A 22366-nucleotide genomic window follows, 5' to 3' on the forward strand; every position below is an offset into this window, starting at 1 on the left:
CACACACGCTTGATAACGTTTTACGCTAACTAATTTTTACATTTTTTTGCAAGTATTTAGTGGCAAATGCTCTTTATTTGGAGTCAGGAAACATTCGAACTGCTGTGAGATATTTTGTCACAGGACCCAAAGAAGCACGTTGAAATGTTTTAGGAAGTTGTTAGCGGTTGATACAATTAAATACTCCAAAAAAACAACAGTAGTTAAAGTAAACACTGCGATTTTAAAGACACCGTAACAAGTAAGCAACGAGCAATGTCTCGGAAATCCAGCAGCTGTTAATTAAAACTTTTCCTGAGATAAACTAGCTCATATTTCAGGTAGTCGTCAGTAACGTTGCAGTTTGAGACAAGCATGGCATCTTCGCTGGTAGTTCCTGTCATTGATGTCCAGAATGAAAACTTTAAAGAGCTTTGGCCTGCTATGGTCGTGGCTATTAAAACGGCGTCCTTCGTTGCACTGGACACGGTAATTACAAGTTCTTACGTGTTGAAACAATTTGGTTTCTTCCAGGTTTCTCGTCACTTTAGAAGCACAGTTTGTAACGTGGGAGTTTGCAGAAAATTCACATTCCTGTTTTTTTAGGAGCTGAGCGGTCTTGGGAACAGGAAGTCCTTGCTGGCTGAGTGAGTAAAAGTCTTTCTGAGCTGAAATAGTATTAGTTGGTTGTGCAAGAAGCCTTGGGAAGTAGATGCTTGTAGTTTTCTCTGACTCTTGTAATATTTCAGATCCATTGAGGACAGATACAAAGCTATATGTCATGCAGCTCGGTCCCGGTCCATCCTCTCGTTGGGAATCGCCTGCTATAAGAAACTTGATCAAAAGGTGCAAAATGATCCTTTTAGTGTCTTAAATGTTGTCATGTACTACACAGTAAACCAGTTATTACACAGTACTCATAAGTGTAACATGCTGGTACAGCAGTCCCAGTTAGACTGTTAATACACATTTAAATAACACTGTTAGATCTATGTGTATCAAATTACAGAAACTGCCACTGCAGACTTCACAAATGCCACAGGTGATGCATCCTTCCTTCTCTTCCCCCAGCCTGCAGATTCGTACCTGGTCCAGGTGTATAACCTCATCCTTCTATGTTCAGAGGAGTACATAATAGAGCCCCAGTCAGTGCATTTCCTGGTGCAGCACGGATTTGACTTCAACAAGCAGTACGGCCACGGAATCCCGTACTGCAAGGGCAACAATAAGGTAGCGATTCCTGCATGCTGCTTTGACTTGTGTCGTCCATTCTGAGTGTTGTGTACCTGCTGTGTTCACTCTGCTGCTTTTCTCTGTTATTTACCACGACTATGTTCTGTCCAGCTCATCACATGTACAGTGACTAACACACACTTACGCAAAAGCTCTACAAGGATGTAGAGCTTGCTCAGTCAAAAGGTGTACTTACTTTTTCAAATAATATTACATCTGTTGACCTTTTTTAAAAAAAAAATACAAATAAAATAAAAAGTGTCTAACTTAACACGCCAGGGAGTAGCAGTAGGTTTGCCTCTGATGTCAGTTCATTTTCCTCTCTGTTCTTTGTTCTTTGTAAGGGAGGTGCAGATGACCGCGGCGTGCACATCCGAGCACTGTTCACTGAGCTGCTGCGTGCTCGAAAACCCCTGGTGCTACACAATGGTCTCATTGACATGGCTTTTCTGTACCAGGTGCAAGTTGTTGTCTTGTTTTCACTTTCCTAAGATGTGAAATCTGTTTATGACATTTTCTAAATACCTTTAACATTTATAAAGTCTTTATAATAATAGAACTCTTATATTTACTCTATAAGATTGATGTTTAGCACTGTTGTTTCACATCAAGATGGTCTTGGGTTCACAGCCAGAGCATGTCTGTGTAGTGTACATTCATAATAAAAGGAAAAACTCCAAGGTTAATGCTGCCTGTCTTGTGCCTGGATATGTTTTACAAAACTGATTCAACAGTTCTAATGACTTCCTGGTCAGAGAGATGTTTGAGAGGATTGACGAATGTTTGTGTTTTTTTTCTGTTAGAGTTTCTATGCTCACCTGCCCGAGCGCCTGGCCACCTTTACTGCTGACCTGTCAGAGATGTTTCCTGCTGGGATATACGACACAAAATATGTCACAGAATTTGAGCTTCGACTCTCTGCCTCCTATCTTGAGTACGCCTACAAGAAATGGTGAGTAAAGTTTTTTTTATTTATTTATTTTTTGTTTTTATTGAATTTTATAGTGGACGTTAATTTGCCACTGATATAATTTGCACAACTTGATGCTAATTAAGTTCTCTAAAAGGTAAACAGGACTGTTCCACGTGTGTCCTCTGTAATGTAATGCAGCAGTTACCAGTATGTAAAACCAAAGAACAAAGCCCTTTAACACCTCTTAAAATAATTGATAACTCAATTTTTAAATTTCTTTTATTTTTACCTATTGGCTAAGTCGATGATGAAGGTGCTAAAATTTGGAGCAGAGCAGAAATGTCTGGTGTCCATAATTATGTCAGCGTACCTTGTCTTTGAAACATTAACCCTGTTTGTCCTTTAAAGCCAAACAAAATCAGCCAACTATCCCTCTTCTTTCATATCATGTTCTCTTCTTCCCAGTAAGCTGGATAATGGTCGCAGTGTGGGCTCTGGAACAACTGGACCTCATGTTCACATAGAGTTCTGTCAGTATGCTGGTCACATGTCCACCTATGTGGACTACAGGGAGTGTCCAGCTGTCGCTTCTGTTGACAAACAGACTGACATCTGTCAGCACTTCTCTGTAAGTTTCAAGCTTGGATTTTTATCCAGAGGAATCTTCAGTTGTACAGTTGTGGAAAACTAAAGCGCTCTTTTCTCTCCTGTGTTTTTTTGTATGTCTGTTATAATGCAGGAGCCAAATAGATATCATGAAATTGTGTGTATTTTTACTAATTTACCTAACTTTGTGTTTGTTTGTTTGTCTGCCAGGCATTTGGTTGGTGTCCGAATGGCACAAAGTGTCCGTTATCCCATGACACAGACCGCATCATCCTCCAGGACGAGAAAAATAAGGAGGACAAGTGGAAGAAAAGGAAGAGACAGAGAGAGAAGAAGAGAAGTGAAGGAGAGGGCTCCTCCATCTTTGATGGTGCTCCGGAAAATAAAATCCCCAACATGGAAGTGGATCCAGAAGATCCTCCAGGAGACCAGCGAGGGACAGTTGCTGAGATGTGCCCAGATGGTTTGCCAGCTGTGGACAGTGATGGAAACACCCCACAGAGTGAAGGAAAGAGCTTGGAGACTGACAGCAAGGGGAACAGTGTGTGTGATGAGAACATAACAATAGCCTCAATTGATGACAGCCGGAACACAAAAAACAACACAAATGATGGAAAAAGTGGCGTAGGGAGTGGGACAGGAGCAGGCAGAGAAAAGACGAATGACCGCTCAGCTGGGATTGAAACCCAGAAGAAGAATGCTGACGCAGGGACACATCGGGCAGGATTTGATGCCTTTATGACAGGATACATCTTCGCCTACTCCTGTACCGTCATCAGGAAGGAAGAAGCTAGAGAAGCAGACAAGGAGGAGGAGGAGGAGGAGCAGTCGTGGCTTCCTACCTGTCTTAACAAGGTCTATCTGAGCGGCAAGGCAGCTCCTCTCAATGTGGTAAAGAGTACCTTCTCCAAGTCGTCCAAGGCCCACATGCAGAAGATGGAGATGGTGTGGGGCGGAAGGTGTTGAATTTTGTCTCTCTTGGTTCGTAAGGAATAAATTCCACAGACTTGGACTTGAATCCAGTGACCATTGGGGATGTTTATTGTTTGAAATATATTTGCTTGTAATTGACCTTCTGTAAATGTCATGGTTCACCCAAATCAGGTGGTCGCCATACTTGGTCAAAACCTCTGTCCAGATCAAATCAATCCAATAAATACCAGTGTCAATATATTAGTTTTTCCTTCAGCCTCACCATAATTTGTGTTATTTCAGTGTTGGCATGCTAAGTCATTGTCAGCATTTAGGCATACTGCAGTTAGCATTCAGCCCTAAAATGCAGTGTTAAGCTGTGAGTGAACGGCAGGTTTACTCCTGACTGTGAATGAGAGGACAGTTCTGGTGTAATCATCATTTTATCCTAATGGTGAAATGTTCCTGGAGGATGGAGGAATTGATACCACTGACCTAAATCTCATAGAACACCACTTTCTAATGCAATCATTAATCCATTTGTCAAATATTACATTTAAGATCCCTTGAGTATCAAGGAATTATAACAACAATGGTGAATGAGCACCCAGTTTCTTAAAATCAATGCAGCTTTGCGTTTGAAAAAATATCCCATAATATTATGCTTACAGTTGATTAAAAGATTAAATGTGTTTTTCTGCTCTTAAAATGTGAGTTGGCAATCGTCAGTAATTAAGATATGATAAAAACAATCCATGGGTGTGTGATTTATAATTGAAAGGGAAGTTTGGATGTACAAAGAAGGAATAGTGGATACGGTGAACAAAGGATGTTGAATGTGGAGCTGCCAGGCAGGAGGAACATAGGGAGCTCACAGAAAGGATCTATGCATACAGGGAAGGAGGACATGCAGAAGGCTGGTATGAGAAGGATAGGGTGATATGGAAGCAAATCTACTGTAGCAATCCTAAAGGAGTTGTCCGAAGAAGAAAATCTATTGGGTTTCTTTAAGTGCTAACGGCTGAGCTACAATAAGGAAGGCCCCAAATCATCTAATCAGATTTTTACTACTTTAAATAATTTAAGTTATAACATGCTGTGGGTGATTATCTATGAACTATTTGAAATGTGATAAGTGAACTGATAAATTATGTATTTAGGCTCTACTTAATGATAACATATGGAGTTCACCATTCAGTTAAACACACATAGAGAGTTAAGTGTGATAAATGAATGAATGATAATGAAATATTGAACAATCAGTAGTTAGGAACTGAACTTAGCTTAAATAAAAATTAATATTTCAAATGATTGTGTTACTTCTTAGATTTTTTTTTTCTCAGAGATTATAAGGGAATTTGAAAACCTATTACAATGACAAGTTATCTGAAAAAAAAACCCCAGTATTCTATGCGCAATTGTTACTTTTTTCTTTCTTTTTCAAGTAGTTTTTCGTTTATGGGACACACTGAGAAATGACATGAAAGACGAGCTAAACGAGCAGGAGCAAAATTGTAGACGCAGTGGCGCCTGGCATGCAGAAGAGGGCGGTAACGGGCAGTAAGGTCATCTTCACGCTGCTGTAAAAAAGCAAAGAAGAAGAAACACTCCCGTCGGGAGGAAGGAGTGTGTGTAGTGGAGGAGCTGGTAACAGTCCGCGGACCTTTAATGTGCTTGTCTCCTTTGGTTCACACAGGCTTCACCTCAGCGCTCTGTGGCACGGTTACAGTTATTTTTCTGTAACGGCCAAATGAGCGACACAACGTTAACGTCAGAGAACCGCAGCTGATACTCTAGCAATCAGAAATGGCAGCCGATGAAATAGACTACAACATCGTGTTTCCAGATGCAGGGACGTCGGGTGAGCAACATTTCATTGTACTGTATGCTCATGCCTCTGTTAGCTTAGCCTACACGCTAGCTGTGTATTACAAAGCCGCGTTAAAATTGTGGGGGGTTTTTTCCCCGGTAACTGCTTGTTTGGACAGTTGGAGTTAATTTAGCCTAGCTTGCTGTAACTGTTTGCCTTATTTATTTTCTTTATTTCTTTGTTTTTTGTGTGTGTGTTTTAATCGTGTGCCTTGTTTTCAGAGAGACACTGGCAGGGGACAAAGGAGCCAGTTGTGATACTGTTGGGCTGGGCTGGATGCAAAGACAAGCACCTCTCGAAATACAGCTCCATCTACAATGAACAGGTTCAAACTATATGACACGAGCAAATCACCTGCTCTCATCCCTTTATGGGGATTGTGTCATTATAAATGTTGCACAGGACTGGCCAGTATTTTATACATCCACTCCTCTCATTCATGCTCTTTGTCTTTGTTTTCCGTGCTTGCAGGGCTGCGTCACCATCCGCTACACGGCTCCTTTGAAGACTGTCTTCATCTCCGAGTCGTTTGGATACAAGGAGCTGAGAAACACGGCTCTCAAACTGCTGGAGATCCTCTATGACTACGAGGTGGAGAACAGTCCTATTTTCTTTCACACGTTCAGCAATGGTGGCTTCATGCTTTACCGCTACATTGTAGAACTGTTGCACAGTGACAAACAGTTCAGTTCGCTGTCTGTTGTCGGGGCCATCGTGGACAGTGCTCCAGGTAGTGGGAACGTCCGTGGGGCCCTGCGTGCACTGACGGCCACCTTAGGGCCAAAAATAAGTCCTGTTTTAAGGTACATCCTCCTAGTGCTCTTTGCCGTGACTGTTTTCCTTCTGAGAATCGTGCTGTACCCGTTGACCAAGTACATTCACAAGAACCACTACGATGCCGTGCAGGACAGGCCGCCCGCCTGGCCTCATTTCTTCCTGTACTCCAGGGCTGACCAGGTGATTAGGCACAAAGATGTCGAGGTCTTTTTGGAGACTTTGAAGCAGAAAGGTGTCCCTGTGGACAGTTTTGATTTTGTCTCCAGCCCCCATGTTGGCCATTTCCGGTATTTTCCTGAAGAGTATACTCTCAAGTGCCATGACTTCCTGGTTGCCTGCATGAAGGAGTTGGAAGGAACCGAAACAAAAAAGAGACAACACATTCAAAGTCATTGAAATTTCTGCAAAGCTGTGGTTTGCAGATGACAAAGGGAAGAAAACCAGACTGCTGAGTCAGTCAGTGTTACAGTAGGGTGTGAAATCCTGCCAATTTATCAAACACTAACTCATGTGCTGATGAAGTATGTGAAGCAGTTATATACCACATGAACCTGATGATGAATACAATCCAATCGGTAGCTATACACTGGAGAATTTGGACTCTATCCTTTGGGATAATTTAAATATATTTAATATTGATGTGAAATGTGATTTATTGTAGATTAGCGGTAGTGGTAAGCAGTTTTGAAAATGAAAAATCAAAATCTGGTTGATCTGTATCTCCTATTTATTAAATTTAATATATACGTGGTTATATTCTAATGGTTTTATATCTAATGAGAATGCAAGGGTGCTTCAAGGAAGGCAGATTTTAAACGTGATTGAATGTTTTCTTCATTAATGGAAGTTTGAAAATTGTTGCCACGTAGAGTAAATTCTTTTTATTTTCCTGTGCAAGAAAAAAAAAAGTAAATACCCAGCCCTAATATGTGAGTTTTAACATGAATTTAATTGAAGGACAAAGCTGATTAACAATGAATGTATATGTCCTCTGCAACTAATGTGTTCTTTTTAACTGACGTGCCTTCAATAAACCTGAATGCTCAGAACATGTCGTAGATTTCTTTTGGTAAGATGCCTCGGTTATTTTTGCCAAATAATAGGTCTCATGACATAATGATGTTGTGTTACAAACCATTGTGTGGATCTGCCTACATTATGAAGCCTGATTCCTCTTGAGCAACATGGTGGCCATAGTGCAGCGTGTTCCAATGAACAAAAGCCGGCAATGAAACATCTACAGTGGGGAAAATAATTTGATCACCCTGCAGACTATTTTACTTTGCTCACGAAGAAATGAACAGTCTCTGTTCACTTGTTTTTGTTTCATCTTAACAGTGAGAGACAAAACATCAACCAAAAGTCCAGAAAGATACATTACATAAAAGCTATTTCTCCCAATGATGCAAAGCAATGTAGTAAGTATTTGATCCCCTACAACCAAGCCAGAATTCTTGCTACCCCAAATTGGCTGTGTCCATATGATGCACACATTAAAATCAATCAATTACACATACTCTTAGTCTCTCCTCTCTGTGTCTAAAGCACACCTGTCCACAGAATGCATTTTTAGGACCAAAGATGTCAAAGGATGTTGGAGATAAAGTTGTAGACCCTAACAAGGCCAGAATGGGCTCAAGATCATCAGCAAGAAGGTGAGAATTGCTTGTGCAATTGGAAGAAATATAAAATGATCATCAGATAACCTCAGCCTAGAGCTCCATGCAAGATCTTTCCTCATGGAGTGAGATGATGATGGAAAAAGTGGTGGATCAGCCAAAAACTACATCAGCTGGAGCAGTTAATGATCTGGAGGCAGCTGGGACCACAATCCTCAAGAACATCATTGGTAACACACTATGCTAATGGACTGCAATCTTGCAGCCCACATAAATGCACAGGTCTGCCTTGTGGTTAGATTGAACCAAAACGAAGTTATTTGGCATCAGTAGCATCACCTGACAACATTGGTGCATCCTCATAATGAGATGATGGTGCAGCCTGGCAGTGACAGATGGACTGAACCATAATGTCCCAGAGGCGTTCTACTGGATTTAGGTCAGGTGAGCGTGGGAGCCAGTCAGTGGTATCAGTTCTTTTATCCTTCATGAACTGCCTGCGTACTTGCCACATGAGGCTGGGCATTGTTGTGCACCAGGAGGAACCCAGGACCCACTGCACCAGCGTAGTGCCTGACAATGGGTCCATTCATCCTGATGCCCGATAATTTGAATCTGGGCAGTGAGTACAGGGCCTACTAGAGGATGTTGGGCACTAAGGCCCCCCTCATGACTGTTACTAATTGTTTGGTCAGAGACATTAACACCAGTGTCCTGCTGGAGGTCATTTTGTAGCTCTGACAGTGTTCATGCAGTTCCTCTTTGCACAAAAGGAGCAGATAATGGTTCTGCTGATGGGTTAGCCCTCTTGAGCACCAGCCCAAATTGAGGAATATAAATCTAATTTAAATGCACAGGAATTCACCACCAGCCTGAATACTTCTCCGTGGCATGGCCACTTTTTAGGAAAGCAAGAACAAAACCATGATGATATTGAATGAAGAGAAGGCACTGGGCAAGAAAAGTGGCTTAATAACTACAAAGAGATCCAAAGAATCTGCAAGGCACCTAACTGGAAACACGAAATGGCTACACACACGACAGCTGCATGGTCGGTGGTCATTTTACACTCTGTGTTTTAGTCCTCTACAGGAAGGTGGTCAGCTTTTTTGTCTGCACCCAGGCCCTCGATGAGTCCTTCCTGTCACCTATAAATAAAATCCTCTGATTTAATTATTCATGTAAAATGTTATCCTAATCGCAGTGTTATCAAAACTGATTATTATAGGGGATTTTAATTTGGAGAAACTGTTCTTTGAGTGGTTCAGATGGCTGTCTTATATCAGTTCCAGATTCCTTCACCTCTTGTACTTGGTGAAGAACAGATAACCTACTTTAATAAACTTTATCAGCAGGGCTTACTGAAGGGAGGACATCAGATGCAATCCAACCATTTCACCCGCACTCCTGTCATGAGACATCAGGGCCTGTTTGAAGAGCACGGCTCTGAAATGGTCCGGCAGGGATGGTTATTGAATGTCTACGACATGTCAGATTTGACATTTGAAAGAGCAAGTGGCTGGCATTTGTCTCTGCGCCAGGCCAGGCTCTGGTACTTCATGTATCATGAAGAACTGCTTGGAGGAAAGGGAGAAAGAGGAAAGTTTACATATCGGCACAGACAGATGAACATCGCTTACTGGAGTGCACGTTGTGAGACAGGCCGCTCTGATCCGCTGTTAGTCTCTCTCTGATGTCCTGCAAGGGCTGCCTCGATAACTCTGAGTCAAAATGCCGTGATATTTAATTTTCACTTTCTCTTTTTCAAAGTTACATCAACACCAGTTGTAGACTGTATTTCTATGACCTCAGAAACATTGACAAGAAGATTTGAGAATGGTAGAACTATTCTGATAGCAACGATTCCAAAACAAATGCAACCGTGTGCATTAAACTGGCAATCTCGTTGCCTTTAAATTGGTGGTCTAAAAGACAGAGACCTGGTCTACAACCACTCACAGTCAGTCGCCACCTTTAAACAACTTTGATGCATCAAGACTGCAATAAAACACAATTAGTCGACTATCAGTTTGCAACTGACCTGGGTTAAGTTGGACATTACTTAACTGTTTGTGATAATAAAGCGTTTAAATATAATAAATCTGCAAAAATTGCAAATTGAATGACATCTACATTGATAAAAATTAACATTAACTATTTACATTCAGCCTTCAGCCAAAATCTTATAGATGTGAAAAGATAATCCTTCCCAAATAGTGACGTAGTTGCTGCAGGCCAGCAATTTAACTGCAAAATGACACTGAGGCTCAGCAGCAATGCTTTTATATAAAAGTATATCTAGAAGACAACCAGTCACTAACCAGTCGAGTGCGATATTACAAAGAGACATAGTGCAGATGATTTGCGCTCAGTGGTGCAGACTGACTCAAACTGATTGCAACCTGTTGGCAATCTGCCTGCTTTCAGTATTTGCAAACCAGTCTGTCTGAGAGTGATTGAAGTCAGTTGGAGTCAAACCACAGTTGTTTGGAAACAGGTGGCCTCTCACCAGGAAATTGAAAGTGCTTGCTTGAGGTTGAGGGTCTTGCATGCTTAACCTCTAATCTAGATGACAAGTTGCAAGGAGGATGCTGTCTTATTATTACTCTTTTTTTATTTTATTTTTTTAGCCATTTAGCAACAATATACTATAAGATTAGTTTGAGATACTTTCTTGAGAACATCAGGATAATGTGGACCATTTTTTTCTGATATGAAATTATGAGGATATGACTTGACATAAATTTTGCAACGTTACATAGTGGTAAAAGGCCAGTGATAGCAACCTTGGTATGGTTTCATGCTACTATGAAGCACAGAAAAAAAGGGACGAGCTACTGTACAGTTTATTCATCCACCCTCCATGGCTGTGCAGACTAAACCAAGGGAGTATTTGCCTTCATTTCTAACTCTTCTGTGCTATCATAGGAGTCTAAACCTTCCTAACATGAATAACTACAGCTGATGTCAGCCACCACATTGGCAGTTAAGAAGCTGCATACCAACTTTAAAATGACATTTACCAACATAAACCACCACTGCTTGGTATTAGCAGAACAATTTAATAAAAGGAAAAATGACATATACTGATTGCCTGAGGTTAAGATTAGCATTTGTTTTAGTATAAAAATAAAAACCAACAAAAAAAAATAAAATATCAACAGTATGTAAATGATGCATTAATGACAACTGGAAACTCGCAATATCCATAGGGCAAACCTGCAAGCCTTTTGGTCTATGGAGTGACACAAATATTCCTGAAGAGGGCAGCATTGTCTCACAATTTCCATGTTGCAGTTTCTCAGTAAAGCCTGAATTTTGCACTAAGCCAACTAGAGTACAGTGGATATATTATTCTTGGTTCCTGAGGGGAACATTATCTTCAGAAGCTACTTCAGTTCATGTTGGGACTGCTTTGAGCTGAATAAAAGTGGATACTGTTGGTGCTGGAATGACCTCTGCAGGTGAACGGCAACATCAGATCCCTGAAACCCTACTACCCCCTTTCTTTTCTAATTTTTTTCAGAGATTACAATTGACTCTAAAGAGAAATCGCTTGTGGTAAGGGTGGAAGATAAAAGCAAGAAAAGAGAATAGCTAGAGGGTGAGAGGAAAACGTCATGCTACCCTTTCAGAAACGCACTGAAAGACGAAATTACCCCAAGGAAGTTAATGAAGTCTCACAAGTTGATGAGGGGAAAATTGCAGTGAAGAGGGGTCAGCGCTTTCTCTTTAGCCTTTCCTTCTTCCGAGGAAAATGGCTGCGGTCAAGATCCATACTTTTAGAGGACGTCGAGCACTCCAACGCAGAGATGAAGTGAGAGATGAGGGGGAGAGCACCAAGATTAATGGTATTAAGTGGTAGCACTTGGCAATGCGGTAACATATCGTCTGTGTTCTCTATTCTGGGCTGATAGTTTCATAGACCTTGGCTTTACACGTTGACTTTTAGCTATGATTTACAGGATTCAAATAATCCTAGCGGCTTTTCATCATCGGAAAAAAACCTGCGAGCATCTCCGGTATGGAGTCACATTAGTGCCGGTTTTATCAGAAAATGCAATCGAATGCTTCCCTTCTGCACTTTGGATTGCTGGTTATCATGCAAAGCCAAACACTGAACTTTGTCTCGGTGATTCGGTTTATTCTCGGCAACAATTTCCCTTCCGTTTAATGTCACTCTGAATCGAAAGGAAATGTTTGTATTTATGTACATGTTGACATTTTGGATGCAACCCTGTGAACCCCCTTTCTAGATCATTGGATGGGGATGTGCAGTATTTTATCTGACAGGAACATGTACACCCACAGATACACGCGGTTTGAGATATCATCTAATGGCAAATCTTTGTGGCTTCCTCTCTGGTGATTTGGACTGATTTTATATAATGTTTGACATTTTGATTTTACGTCTGACATACTATCTTTCCAGTTGATAACAGTGATTTTTCTTCTCTGGGGTGGGGGTGGTGTTCCCTTTATGTGAAGTAGCACAAAGAGAAAGTTACATGTTTCCACTAATAGGAGCTTGTGCCAGATTTTGTATTAATTTGATCAGTGATTATTGCATCTTCCTCACACCGTGCTCCGCTGGGTCGTGCTGTCTTTGCCGTGTAACGCACGCGGTGCTGAAACCTTGCTTTTCTCTCTCGCTCCGCGGGACCAGCCTTGTGATCAAGTTGAGCGGGGGAGCCGAATAGAAGTCACTCAAGTCACCCTCTCTTCCCTCTAATGAGCAAAGCGTCCTGTGGACGCCAAGTCCGAGACAGCATGGGAGCTCCCACACATGCACACGCAAGAAGGATTGCGTGATGTGTGCGAACAAACACCTTCAATAGGATGAAATCCAGAGGATCAGGACCAAAGTCCCATCTGCCTTTGAGTGACTTTAAAAGGTCTCATGGTGTTTGGATTGAAGAATGAAGAGAATGTTGTGTGTGTCTGTGTGTAAGTGCGTGTGTGTGTGTGGTTAAAGAAGGGAAGCGGTTGTTGGACCATACGGGGAGCCGTCATCAAAATCTCCCCTGGTCTATCTCAGCTCCTCAGCCCTCTACTTAAGACCTAAAGAGTAAAAAAAAAAGAACGATGGAATGTTAGATAAAGAGGGAAAAAAAGGACAGGGAGACACAGAGGGAGAGGAAGATGGAGAGTGAGAGGAACAGCAGTGTAGAAACCCCTCAGCGTGTGTGCAGCCTCTCTCCCATCACGCCGTACAGCGGGCTGCCTCTCTCAGCCTATTCAAAGCGAGTGTGTGCTACTGAAGGAGTGTGTGTGCTTCTTCACAGATGTCCTTGAACAGAAACCCCTCGGCTTTGCGCATCCCTGCTGCCACTGGAGAACATTTGACAAGCAGCAGGCTCTTGTTAGAGCGCTGTCAAATTAAAGGTGTGTGTGTGTGTGTAGGTCTGTGTGTGCAAGCGTTAGTGTGTGTTTCAGAGGCTCTATTCAGAGCCCTGTCAAATTAAAACTACCAAACAAACTGTGCGTCTCACACAGACAGGCCAAGTCCCATGTATGATGACAGTGGTAGGCCTAGGGCTGCTTTGTCTGTGTTTGTCTGTGTGGTGGGTGAAAGTCTGTGTGTGTGTGTGTGTGTGTGTGTGTGTGTGTGTGTGTGTGTGTGTGTGTTCATATACGTAAGAAAAAAAGACTGGGATTTTGCAGTAGGTTGTTTTTTTTACGTAAATCTTTTGCTTGTTTGCAGTAAACAAATACATACATACTTTACTGCGGTTGAGGATGCTGATGTATCTAAAAAGAAAAATATATACAGTGCTATGAAACTAGAGTGTAAAATACGTGTACACATTTTGCTACTAATTTGGCTGCTAAAGGATGATGTTTTGCATAAATAACCAGCAGTTTAGTTTTGATACATAAGCAGTATTATTACATTACAGTCAGTAAATTCTGCCCAACTGAAAAACATAAGAAAGCTAAAGTATGAACTTAAAACTCTCCTACTGAGGTCTAAAAGAGGATCTGATGATAAATCATGAAAAAAAGGAAACCTGTCTCGACATAGATGTATATATATGCCGTCTTCATATGGGGAGTCCTCATCATTTATCGGATATCCAGCTGTGTGTGTGTGTGTGTGTGTGTGTGTGTGTGTGTGTTGGGAGTATTAAATACTGTTTAACCCCACAAAGAATAAACATAATCAAAAGTCAGAAATAAATCCTCCAAAATTATCATTACTTTAAGATAATCAACTGAAATGAATTTGACCAATTCACTATAGTGAATTGTAGTGTTCCTGTTTCTCTTTATTCTTTATTATTATTCTAGTTGTGATAGTGCTTTTTCATATCAAGAGTTACATTAGTGCATTTTATATTGTAGCATCCAGTTCAGTGGTCTGCTTAGAATAATTCAGGAACCAGAGTCGTCCTACAGACTCCCACGCCTGAATTCCTGCTGTGTATCATTAATAGATTTATCAGAAACTTCAACTAAAGAAGCTCAACAGTTAAACATATGATCACAACATTTACAAGAATATTGTATTTTTTTTCTTTTCTATGATTCTAATATGTGCAATATTGCCATAGTCATGTTTTTCTCCTGAAACAGGCGATCCTTTAAAAAAACATAAAACACAACACAAGGTGCCAGAATTAAAACCCCCGTTAGCTTAGTACTATTTTGCCAGTTGTGCCATTTAATCTTAACATTTAATACTTTCAATGCACAAAATGCTGTCAATTTAAAAAAAAAAGAATTAAAAAAATTCCGTTACAGTAGATTCCTATGAAGGAATCTACTGGTGAAGTCTTAAAGCTAAACCTTGACCTATATTTATTGTACAGATATCAAACTAATATGCATCTTCTGAGCATCAAAGTGGAAAAATATAGTCCTAAAAATATCAAATTATTCATTTCAGAGTTTATAATTACAGTCGTGGAGTGAAGGCTAGATTCTGGAGAGATTTTCACCTGGAGCATGGGTCAAGGTAAGTGAGAGCTTAAGAGAGAGATTACAGTTTAAAACCAGCGTTGCTGCTATATTTAACTTGAGACTGTATATAAGGACAGAACTCTATGGTTGGGAAATACCTAAATTCCCATATTGTATTGCTTGTACACTACAAAAGCTGTGTAAGAGTTTTAACTTTGCCTGCATTAGCAAAATGTTATGATTTATGCAGTTGCTGGCAGACTAATATCTTTAGAAGTTTTTTTTTCCTTAATCTTGTAGCCAGGAAGCCGATTCATCTTAAAGAGTGATGAGGGAAGGTTGCTCTCTATGCAAAACGCATTAAAGCTAAATGAGGAGTCTATTACTCAAATCTGGCTGATAATCCGTTAGCTAAAGACCCCTGGCCGCTAACTAAGTAGATTAAGATATGTCATTGCCACCGCGACCAGGATGACAATAGTACATCTCCTTATGTTCTCAGACACACACACAGTCACAGACCGAACGTAACATATTGCCGAATATGTCGTCCACAGCCACAGTTCTGCTTGGCATTCTCCCCACTCGCACACAGACACACACTCAGTGCTCAGTTAATCTCTTACTTTCTTTGCATTTGAACACACACATAGAAGCGCATACACGCAGTCTACACTTCTGCCACTTATCTACATACACTGTCTCTTTGCCAGCTCACTTCATAGAATTAATTCTGTCCTCTCCGCCCACTCTGTTGTACTGGTTACGTGTGTGTGTGAAGAACGCACAGGGGACTCATGAAGAGGCTGTGTTTGTGCGAACATGGACAATTCATCATGGCTTGATTAACACGCAAGATTTTATCTCCCTCTCTTTCTCTCCCGGCACAATGCTCCTGTGGTGATAATTACAAATAATTTATTCTCACTGGTAAATGAACCCACGTTCTTTGTAGAGAATAAAGGAAACACTTTCTGTAGCCCAGAGTAAAGATATGTTCGCTAAATTTGGTGTACAAACTTAAGACTTGTGCTTGCATGTATGAACGGTAAGTTTTGTTATATATGGTAATCTAGATATTTATGGCAGCTCAGTGATTTAACCTGAGCAATTAGAAAATTTAAGTTGGAAAAGAAACGGTCTTTTAAAAACGACGGAGGCATTGACTCAATCAAAGAACCAATCAGAGGTTAATTTAGCCAAAGATGGTCAGCCTACACAGGCCAAAATAAAAAGTAGACTCCAAGGCCAGAAAACATCTAATGTGTCACTATATACCGCAAGGCGCACTTAAAATCCTTAAATTTTCTCAAAAATGGACAGTGCATCCGGTACGCCTTATGTATGAATTCTGGTTGTGCTTACTGACCTCAAACCGATTTTATGTGGTACATGGCGCTCAAAAATCTGTCAAAAAATGTTTTAGTACGACTTTGGTAAACTACGAAGCCGCACCGCTTGATGGATTGACGGAGCATTACGGCTACCGTAGTCAGGAGCCTCGCGGAGTAATCTGGGTCCAAAACTCCGTCCGGTTAAGGTCCCAAAGTCAAACGAACACTGCGGCACCACTGAGAGTTAATAACTGTCTAAATTCTTTAATCTTTAATAACATGATCAAGTTGCTGGTTTACCAGGTGTAACAATTAAGTTTAATATCCAGGCATCCATGAAAACAGAATTTATTAAATTCAACAGAGTTAGAAGTTAGCAGGAAGTTAGCTCGCTAGCCACTGTGTTTATGTTATGCCAGCTATGTTGGCATAAAATAAACACAGTGAAGCTGGAGGATGAACGCTAACCTTTTTCCACTCGATAAAAGTTAATGTGAGGGTTCCTGATGGTTTGGGACAAATGCAGTCATAGGCAGGATGCTGTAAACGGACCAAACTTCAGTCAGGAGAACAACTGAGATAATCCATCCACAATACGAGGTTAGTCATTAACATACTGCAACAACATGGGAAAAGAGCAGCTGCAAGAGAATACAACATTAATGAATCAATGGTACAGAAGTGGAGGAAGCAAGAAGAATGTGTTTAGCAAAGTTTGACTTATCTGACTGTTTTTTTTTCACTTAATGCACCTTATAATCCGGTGCACCTTATGAAAACAGACCCGTTCATTGACAGTGCGCCTTATAATCCAGTGGGCCTTATGGCCCGAAAAATATGGTATGTGTAATGTGTGTTATAGTGAAATATGATGGCAGCAGTGTTATAGTATGGGCATGTGCCACCACAATCAGGTGAATAGTGTGTTTTGTTGATATGACTGCTGATACATAGAAGCAGCCGAATGAATACTGACGTCTACACTCTCTGCTCAAATTTAGCTAAATGTTGCAAAACTGATCCAAAGCATACTGCAAAAACAACCCAAGAGTTTCTCAAGACAAAGAAATATTTTTCAAAGTCCACGTCAGTCACATGATCTCATCTCGACCCTGCGTTTCGGTTATAGTAGACAAAAGTGAATGAAGGAATCTTTCCCTTCTCTATTCAAGTGGGTGAATACAGACTGTGCCAAAAGAAAAAGCTTTTAATTGTAACAGCCCAGATCCTAACGGCCATTTCAAATTCAAACAGAAAAGAAACCTCTGCAGAGGTTTGATCACTGGATTTTATTAGCAATGGGTATGCCCCAGTCCTGCTCTTGTATGTAGATAGAGGTCATTTTCATCACATCCCTCCATCTCACCTAATCTACATTTTCATGTGTATGTTGTGTATGTGTAGCCTAGTTGGCATTTTACTTAATTGTTTTAGGTTTACACACAGCAGATTATCGTCTCTTCAACTGTTCGCTGCGTGTAAACATGCGCAAATGAATACAGCACTAAGAGTAAGTTATTGAGTTAAGGAGTTGCTATGAAGCACAGCTGCAGACAGTGGATGGCCCAGGGCGGACATCAGTGTCCACATCCTTCCAGACCTTGGAGCTGGTTGACCTGTGCTGGGCCTGTCTTGTTTCCAACAGCCGTTTGTTACTAATTAATGGACTGGAGCCCATTCTCCAGCACTGAGTGCAACACAAACCACATGCATTAAACATGACCGTGCCTCCCCTGTGCTGCCAAAGCCAGGAAGACAGAGAGATGGAGGGAGTAAGGGACACCAAGAGGAAGAGAGAGCAGCGACATTACAGAACAACATGCACCTGTTATGTTTCCAATGAAAGAGGAAATACAAATATCAACAACTGATTCTGAATATCAGAAGTGCATAATGATTTTAGGTATTTTCTCCCCAGGCAACTGTACTGTGCAGACTGAGTGAGTAAAAGAAGCATGTTCAGCAGAAATGATCATATTTAGAGCAGAGTGTGGAGTAATAAGCTATCAGCTGACATAGTTGGCAAACCACAAATCAAAAAACTGAACAGATGTAATACAAAGACACAAGTGCTAAATAACAGACTCCTAAAATTTCACTTACCAACACTGAAACTTCTTGGACAAGTTGTACCACACAGCAAGATATTAGATGACACATAATTCCACTGCAGTGGTCTCTGGTGACCACACCTCAAACTTTAAACTTTAAGCAGAATCTAAATAAGTGAGGTATAAAAGAGATTTTTCACCTTTTACCACCTGTGTCATAGAGACGCAGGTGGCAATATGTTATTTGCTTGGGTTGGACGTTTCAACATGGGAGTCCATGGTGATTAGCTTGCTTTGCAGCCACTGAAGAACTGCAGATTTTGGCTTCACATTTTAGCCACAGAGGTTACAGCTGGTTGTATGGAGGCAAGAGTCCGTGTGCTTACAATTCATATTCACAAAATGTGGCAATGCAAGAGCTGGCTTGTAACTGGTGCTGTAAGGTAACATAAATAATTCACAAGGCATTTTAGTGCTAAGAGCACGAAGGGAGGTAACATATTTAAACTTAAAAAAGCCCCCTTAGGAATACTGATATTATAAAATGGGAACTAACAGAGTGGAAAATACTTAGAGAATTAGCAACTCTCGTGAAAACATTTAGGGTGTCTGAGAAGGGCCTTTGAAAAGATTGGACTTGCCCTTTAAGACTGAACGCGTCCTTGGTGGCCGTCACCACACACACCTACACATGCGCACACACTATAACACACATTAATGCATAAATTGCCATTATCCGAGCTGCCGCCGGTGGCAGAAGTGCCCCCACCAAGATCACCTCAGCTGACAAAAGTTAATTTGCACTAATGATGTTTTACTCCTCTCATTACCTTAAATCATCTCCTTCCCTTCCCCACCCACTGCCTCTTTGCTGCAGAGCGGGAGGGAGATGCAAATAGAAAGGTGCCGAAAGAGTCATGTCCACAGAGAACCAAAGAGCAAGAGAACCAGAGCTGAATAAGTGAGACACAGTGAGATGCACAGCGGCTGAGAGAGAGCAGTCAGCAGTTTGTAATTATTATTGTTCTGGATGAAGTTGATGTTCATGCTAGCTCTCCTAAACAGCTCTCCCACCACTCGCTGTTAAATATTTTACGCCCTTGTATAATTATCAAAGCTACTCAAATTAATTTTTGATGGAAGGCATATGCACTCAAGTGTCTTTACTGTACAGCCCGCTGTAGTTGTATTTATGTTGTAGGCTTAAGTGGTGGACTTTGTAATGATAACAGAGTCCAAGCTTAACAAGTGTAGAGTGTTTAATGTGTAAATGAGCTTTTTTCAAATTCAAGTTAGAGTATTATGGTTTTATGAGTGAAACAGACTAATGAGTGTTTTGTTGTGCTGTGCCAAACTTTTTCTGCCTCATTTGCTGTTCCTGCTCTAGGCTGTGAATCACTGGTCTAGTCAAAGCAAAAATCATGTTCAATTCAATTCAATCACCTCTAGGTGCTTTTCAATATAAGGTAAAGCCCCTACAATAGAGAAAACAGAGAAAACCCCACAACAATCATATGACCCCCTGTGAGCAAGTACTTTGGCGACTGTGGGAAGGAAAAACTTTTAACGGGAAGAATCCTCCAGCAGTATCAGGCTCAGGGAGGGCAGCCATCTGCCAAGAGCGGTTGGGGGTGAAGGGGGAAGACAGGACAAAAGGCATGCTGTGGAAGAGAGTTAGAGATTAATAATAACTAAAGATGCAGAGTGGGTATAAACACATGGAGAGTGAAAAAGGTGAGTGAAGAAGAAACACTCAGTGCATCATGGGTAACCCTCAGCAATCTAGGCCTATTGCAGCATAACTAAGAGAGGATTCAGAGTCACTGGATTCAGCCCTAACTATGAGCTGTATCAACAAGGAAAGTTTTAAGTCTAATCTTAAAAGTAGAGAGGGTGTCTGTCTTCCAATTACAAACTGGGAGTTGGTTCCACAGAAGAGGGACCTCACAGTTGAAGCCTCTGCGTCCCATTCTACTTTTTAATATGCTCGGAACCACAAGTAAGCCAGCAGTCTGACATTAAAATGCTCTATTTGGTTTCTATGGTCCTATGAGGTTTTTAAGATGTGATGGGACCTGATCATTCAAGAACTTGTATGTGAAGTGCTGAGAGAGAAAAACCAAACATCTTGTAATTTATTGAATTTTGCAGGGATGACTGGTTTGGTGAAGCCATCGTTTCAGGTTATGCCCACACTAAGGCCTCAGTTGCACAGGTCTAGAGAACGGTCTGCAAGGCAATCTTCTAGCAACTAAAGCAATCACAAGGAGATTCTGTGGACATCACCTTCTGCGGCCAGTTTCATATGCACTCATTTTTTCCACACATAACCTTAGCTAAAATTTTGTGTCCTATTATGGTGTCCTATTGAAGGACATAATAAACTGAAACGTGGAAGTGATGCCGACATTGTTTTGGAAAACCTTTAGCATGAATGCATTTTAGCCTGTATTGGCAGAAACCGGAGATGGTGGTGTGGACACACACGTTGGCTTCATGGTTTGGTCTTTGATAAGTGACTCATGATATCTTAGATTTCTGCCATGAGAAACTTTCACCTTCTGTCACTCCAACCAAAGACATTTGTAGCCTAGCAAACTTTACACATTAAACACATTAAATAAGCATAGTTTCTACTATAAAATGTTACCCTTTAAATCAACCCCCTTAAATGTATTTTGGCCTTAAATTTCTTCAGTCTTGAGATTGTCCGATGGATTTGCAAAATAGGTCAAAGGCCCTTGTCAAAGCCTAGATGTGACCTGAAGGCAAAGGGCACTCTTTAGTGTCACTTCTCAATGTGCATTGTTAACTTTGTTAACATGCATATTTTAACCAAACCCTTTTCCTAAACTTAACAAAGTAGTTGTAGTGCCTAAGCACGAACAAAACAGCAAGTAAAGCGATGCACAGTCAGTCATCTCAGGGGCCCTGTAAATGTAATTATCCCAGCTGGGCATTTGTCAAAGCAGGGAAGACTCCTAAGTAATGCTCCAGATGATCCAGGAGAGAAGAAGGACAACCTCTGCCTAAACAAAAACCATTGGTAATCCTGTATGTGGCATGTGATCAGCTAAAATTAAAAATACTGTGTCTCGGTGACTTTCAAAATCCAAAACACGCTACACTAGAAACTGGTCCTGACACAAACAGAGCAAAATAGTGTACAGAGTTCACTGTCAAGGGGATTACTGTGAATTATAAACTGGGGAAACCAAACAACCTCTGGCTAAGTGGATGGGAGAAAATAGAAGAAGTAACTGTCCAGGACTGCCATCTATTTATACCTAGAGGCCACTCTTTCAGTGATGAGGATCTACACCTCTTGGACTGGGAGTAATGGTAGATTGTGCGAAGAGTCAAGGAGTCCATTTAGGCAAAAATGAAACGCCATCTCTGAATTGAGGAAAGGTGACAGTGATTGCACTCCCCACTCCCCAGTTGGTATCTTCCATACAAACTATGGGTCATGGCAATTTGCATATCAGTGATCATGAAACTGATCTTTTGGCTCATTGTTATGAAATGGTATCTGTTTGGATCATTGTCCAACTGAAGAAACCTGCAGTGAGCTGAGATTAAAGAAGTCAGTTGGATGAGTGATGAATTTCTCCCACTGAAAATGCAACCTCCAGATGATGTGAATAAACTTTTTAGGATGTCTAAAACAAAGCTCCCACACAAGACACCAACGGTGGCCTCATGGTTGACAATCTTGTGCCACTGACCCAATATTGTTGTAGTTATGGTGCCGAAGCCACAGAATACCTTAGTGACAGCATTTGATGGCCTGGAAATGAAATTACATTATCAAAATCTGGTTGTCAAAATCTAGCCTTACTTTTTATTGTTGTTCTTCTTTCAAAGTAATTTCTAAAACAAAGCAACCAATTCTCTACTGCCATTTACACCAACACACACTGTGTGAATGTTCATATACATTTTTAGGTGTGGACAGATTTTTTTTTTCAGAAATGGTGATAACATGTTCGCCTACATCTGAATCAGGTTGGTTTGAAGAGATAGGTTTTAATCGTTTTATTTGTCCAAAAGGACTCGACGTCCTTTAAGCTAGAAAACAAAAATGTTCACTGTGATTGTTTATCAGAGCTTTTTGAAAATGATACATACTGTAGGGCTTACATGAGATCAAACTACTTGCAATTTAC

The 22366-nt window shown here is 40.9% G+C and overlaps 2 protein-coding genes across 2 annotated transcripts; both read left to right on the top strand.

Moving 5' to 3' along the window:
* Nucleotides 1–116: 116 nt before the first annotated feature.
* toe1 (target of EGR1, exonuclease) lies at nt 117–3907 on the top strand. Its single transcript, XM_039602503.1, has 9 exons — nt 117–241; nt 321–468; nt 586–626; nt 729–825; nt 1051–1209; nt 1557–1670; nt 2016–2164; nt 2591–2753; nt 2942–3907. Exons 2-9 carry the CDS (start codon nt 355–357, stop codon nt 3695–3697), a joined length of 1593 nt encoding a protein of 530 aa, XP_039458437.1. The 5' UTR covers nt 117–241; nt 321–354; the 3' UTR covers nt 3698–3907.
* A 1261-nt stretch (nt 3908–5168) lies between these two features.
* Nucleotides 5169–7339, top strand: tmem53 (transmembrane protein 53). The gene is made up of 3 exons (XM_031730727.2): nt 5169–5504; nt 5735–5838; nt 5985–7339. The coding sequence occupies exons 1-3, from the start codon at nt 5450–5452 to the stop codon at nt 6684–6686; spliced, it is 861 nt and encodes a 286-aa protein (XP_031586587.1). The 5' UTR covers nt 5169–5449; the 3' UTR covers nt 6687–7339.
* The last annotated feature ends 15027 nt before the right edge of the window (nt 7340–22366 follow it).

This window comes from Oreochromis aureus, linkage group 18 (assembly GCF_013358895.1).
Source record: "Oreochromis aureus strain Israel breed Guangdong linkage group 18, ZZ_aureus, whole genome shotgun sequence".
In the NCBI taxonomy this organism is placed as follows: Eukaryota; Metazoa; Chordata; class Actinopteri; order Cichliformes; family Cichlidae; genus Oreochromis; species Oreochromis aureus.

Excerpts from the sequence above, each read along its gene's own strand:
- toe1 (XM_039602503.1), top strand. The coding sequence starts at position 355 with ATGGCATCTTCGCTGGTAGTTCCTGTCATTGATGTCCAGAATGAAAAC. Across the intron at positions 1,210-1,556 it reads ACTGCAAGGGCAACAATAAG|GGAGGTGCAGATGACCGCGG; the intron begins GTAGCGATTCCT and ends GTTCTTTGTAAG. Across the intron at positions 2,165-2,590 it reads GAGTACGCCTACAAGAAATG|TAAGCTGGATAATGGTCGCA; the intron begins GTGAGTAAAGTT and ends TCTTCTTCCCAG.
- tmem53 (XM_031730727.2), top strand. The coding sequence starts at position 5,450 with ATGGCAGCCGATGAAATAGACTACAACATCGTGTTTCCAGATGCAGGG. Across the intron at positions 5,505-5,734 it reads TCCAGATGCAGGGACGTCGG|AGAGACACTGGCAGGGGACA; the intron begins GTGAGCAACATT and ends CCTTGTTTTCAG. Across the intron at positions 5,839-5,984 it reads GCTCCATCTACAATGAACAG|GGCTGCGTCACCATCCGCTA; the intron begins GTTCAAACTATA and ends CCGTGCTTGCAG.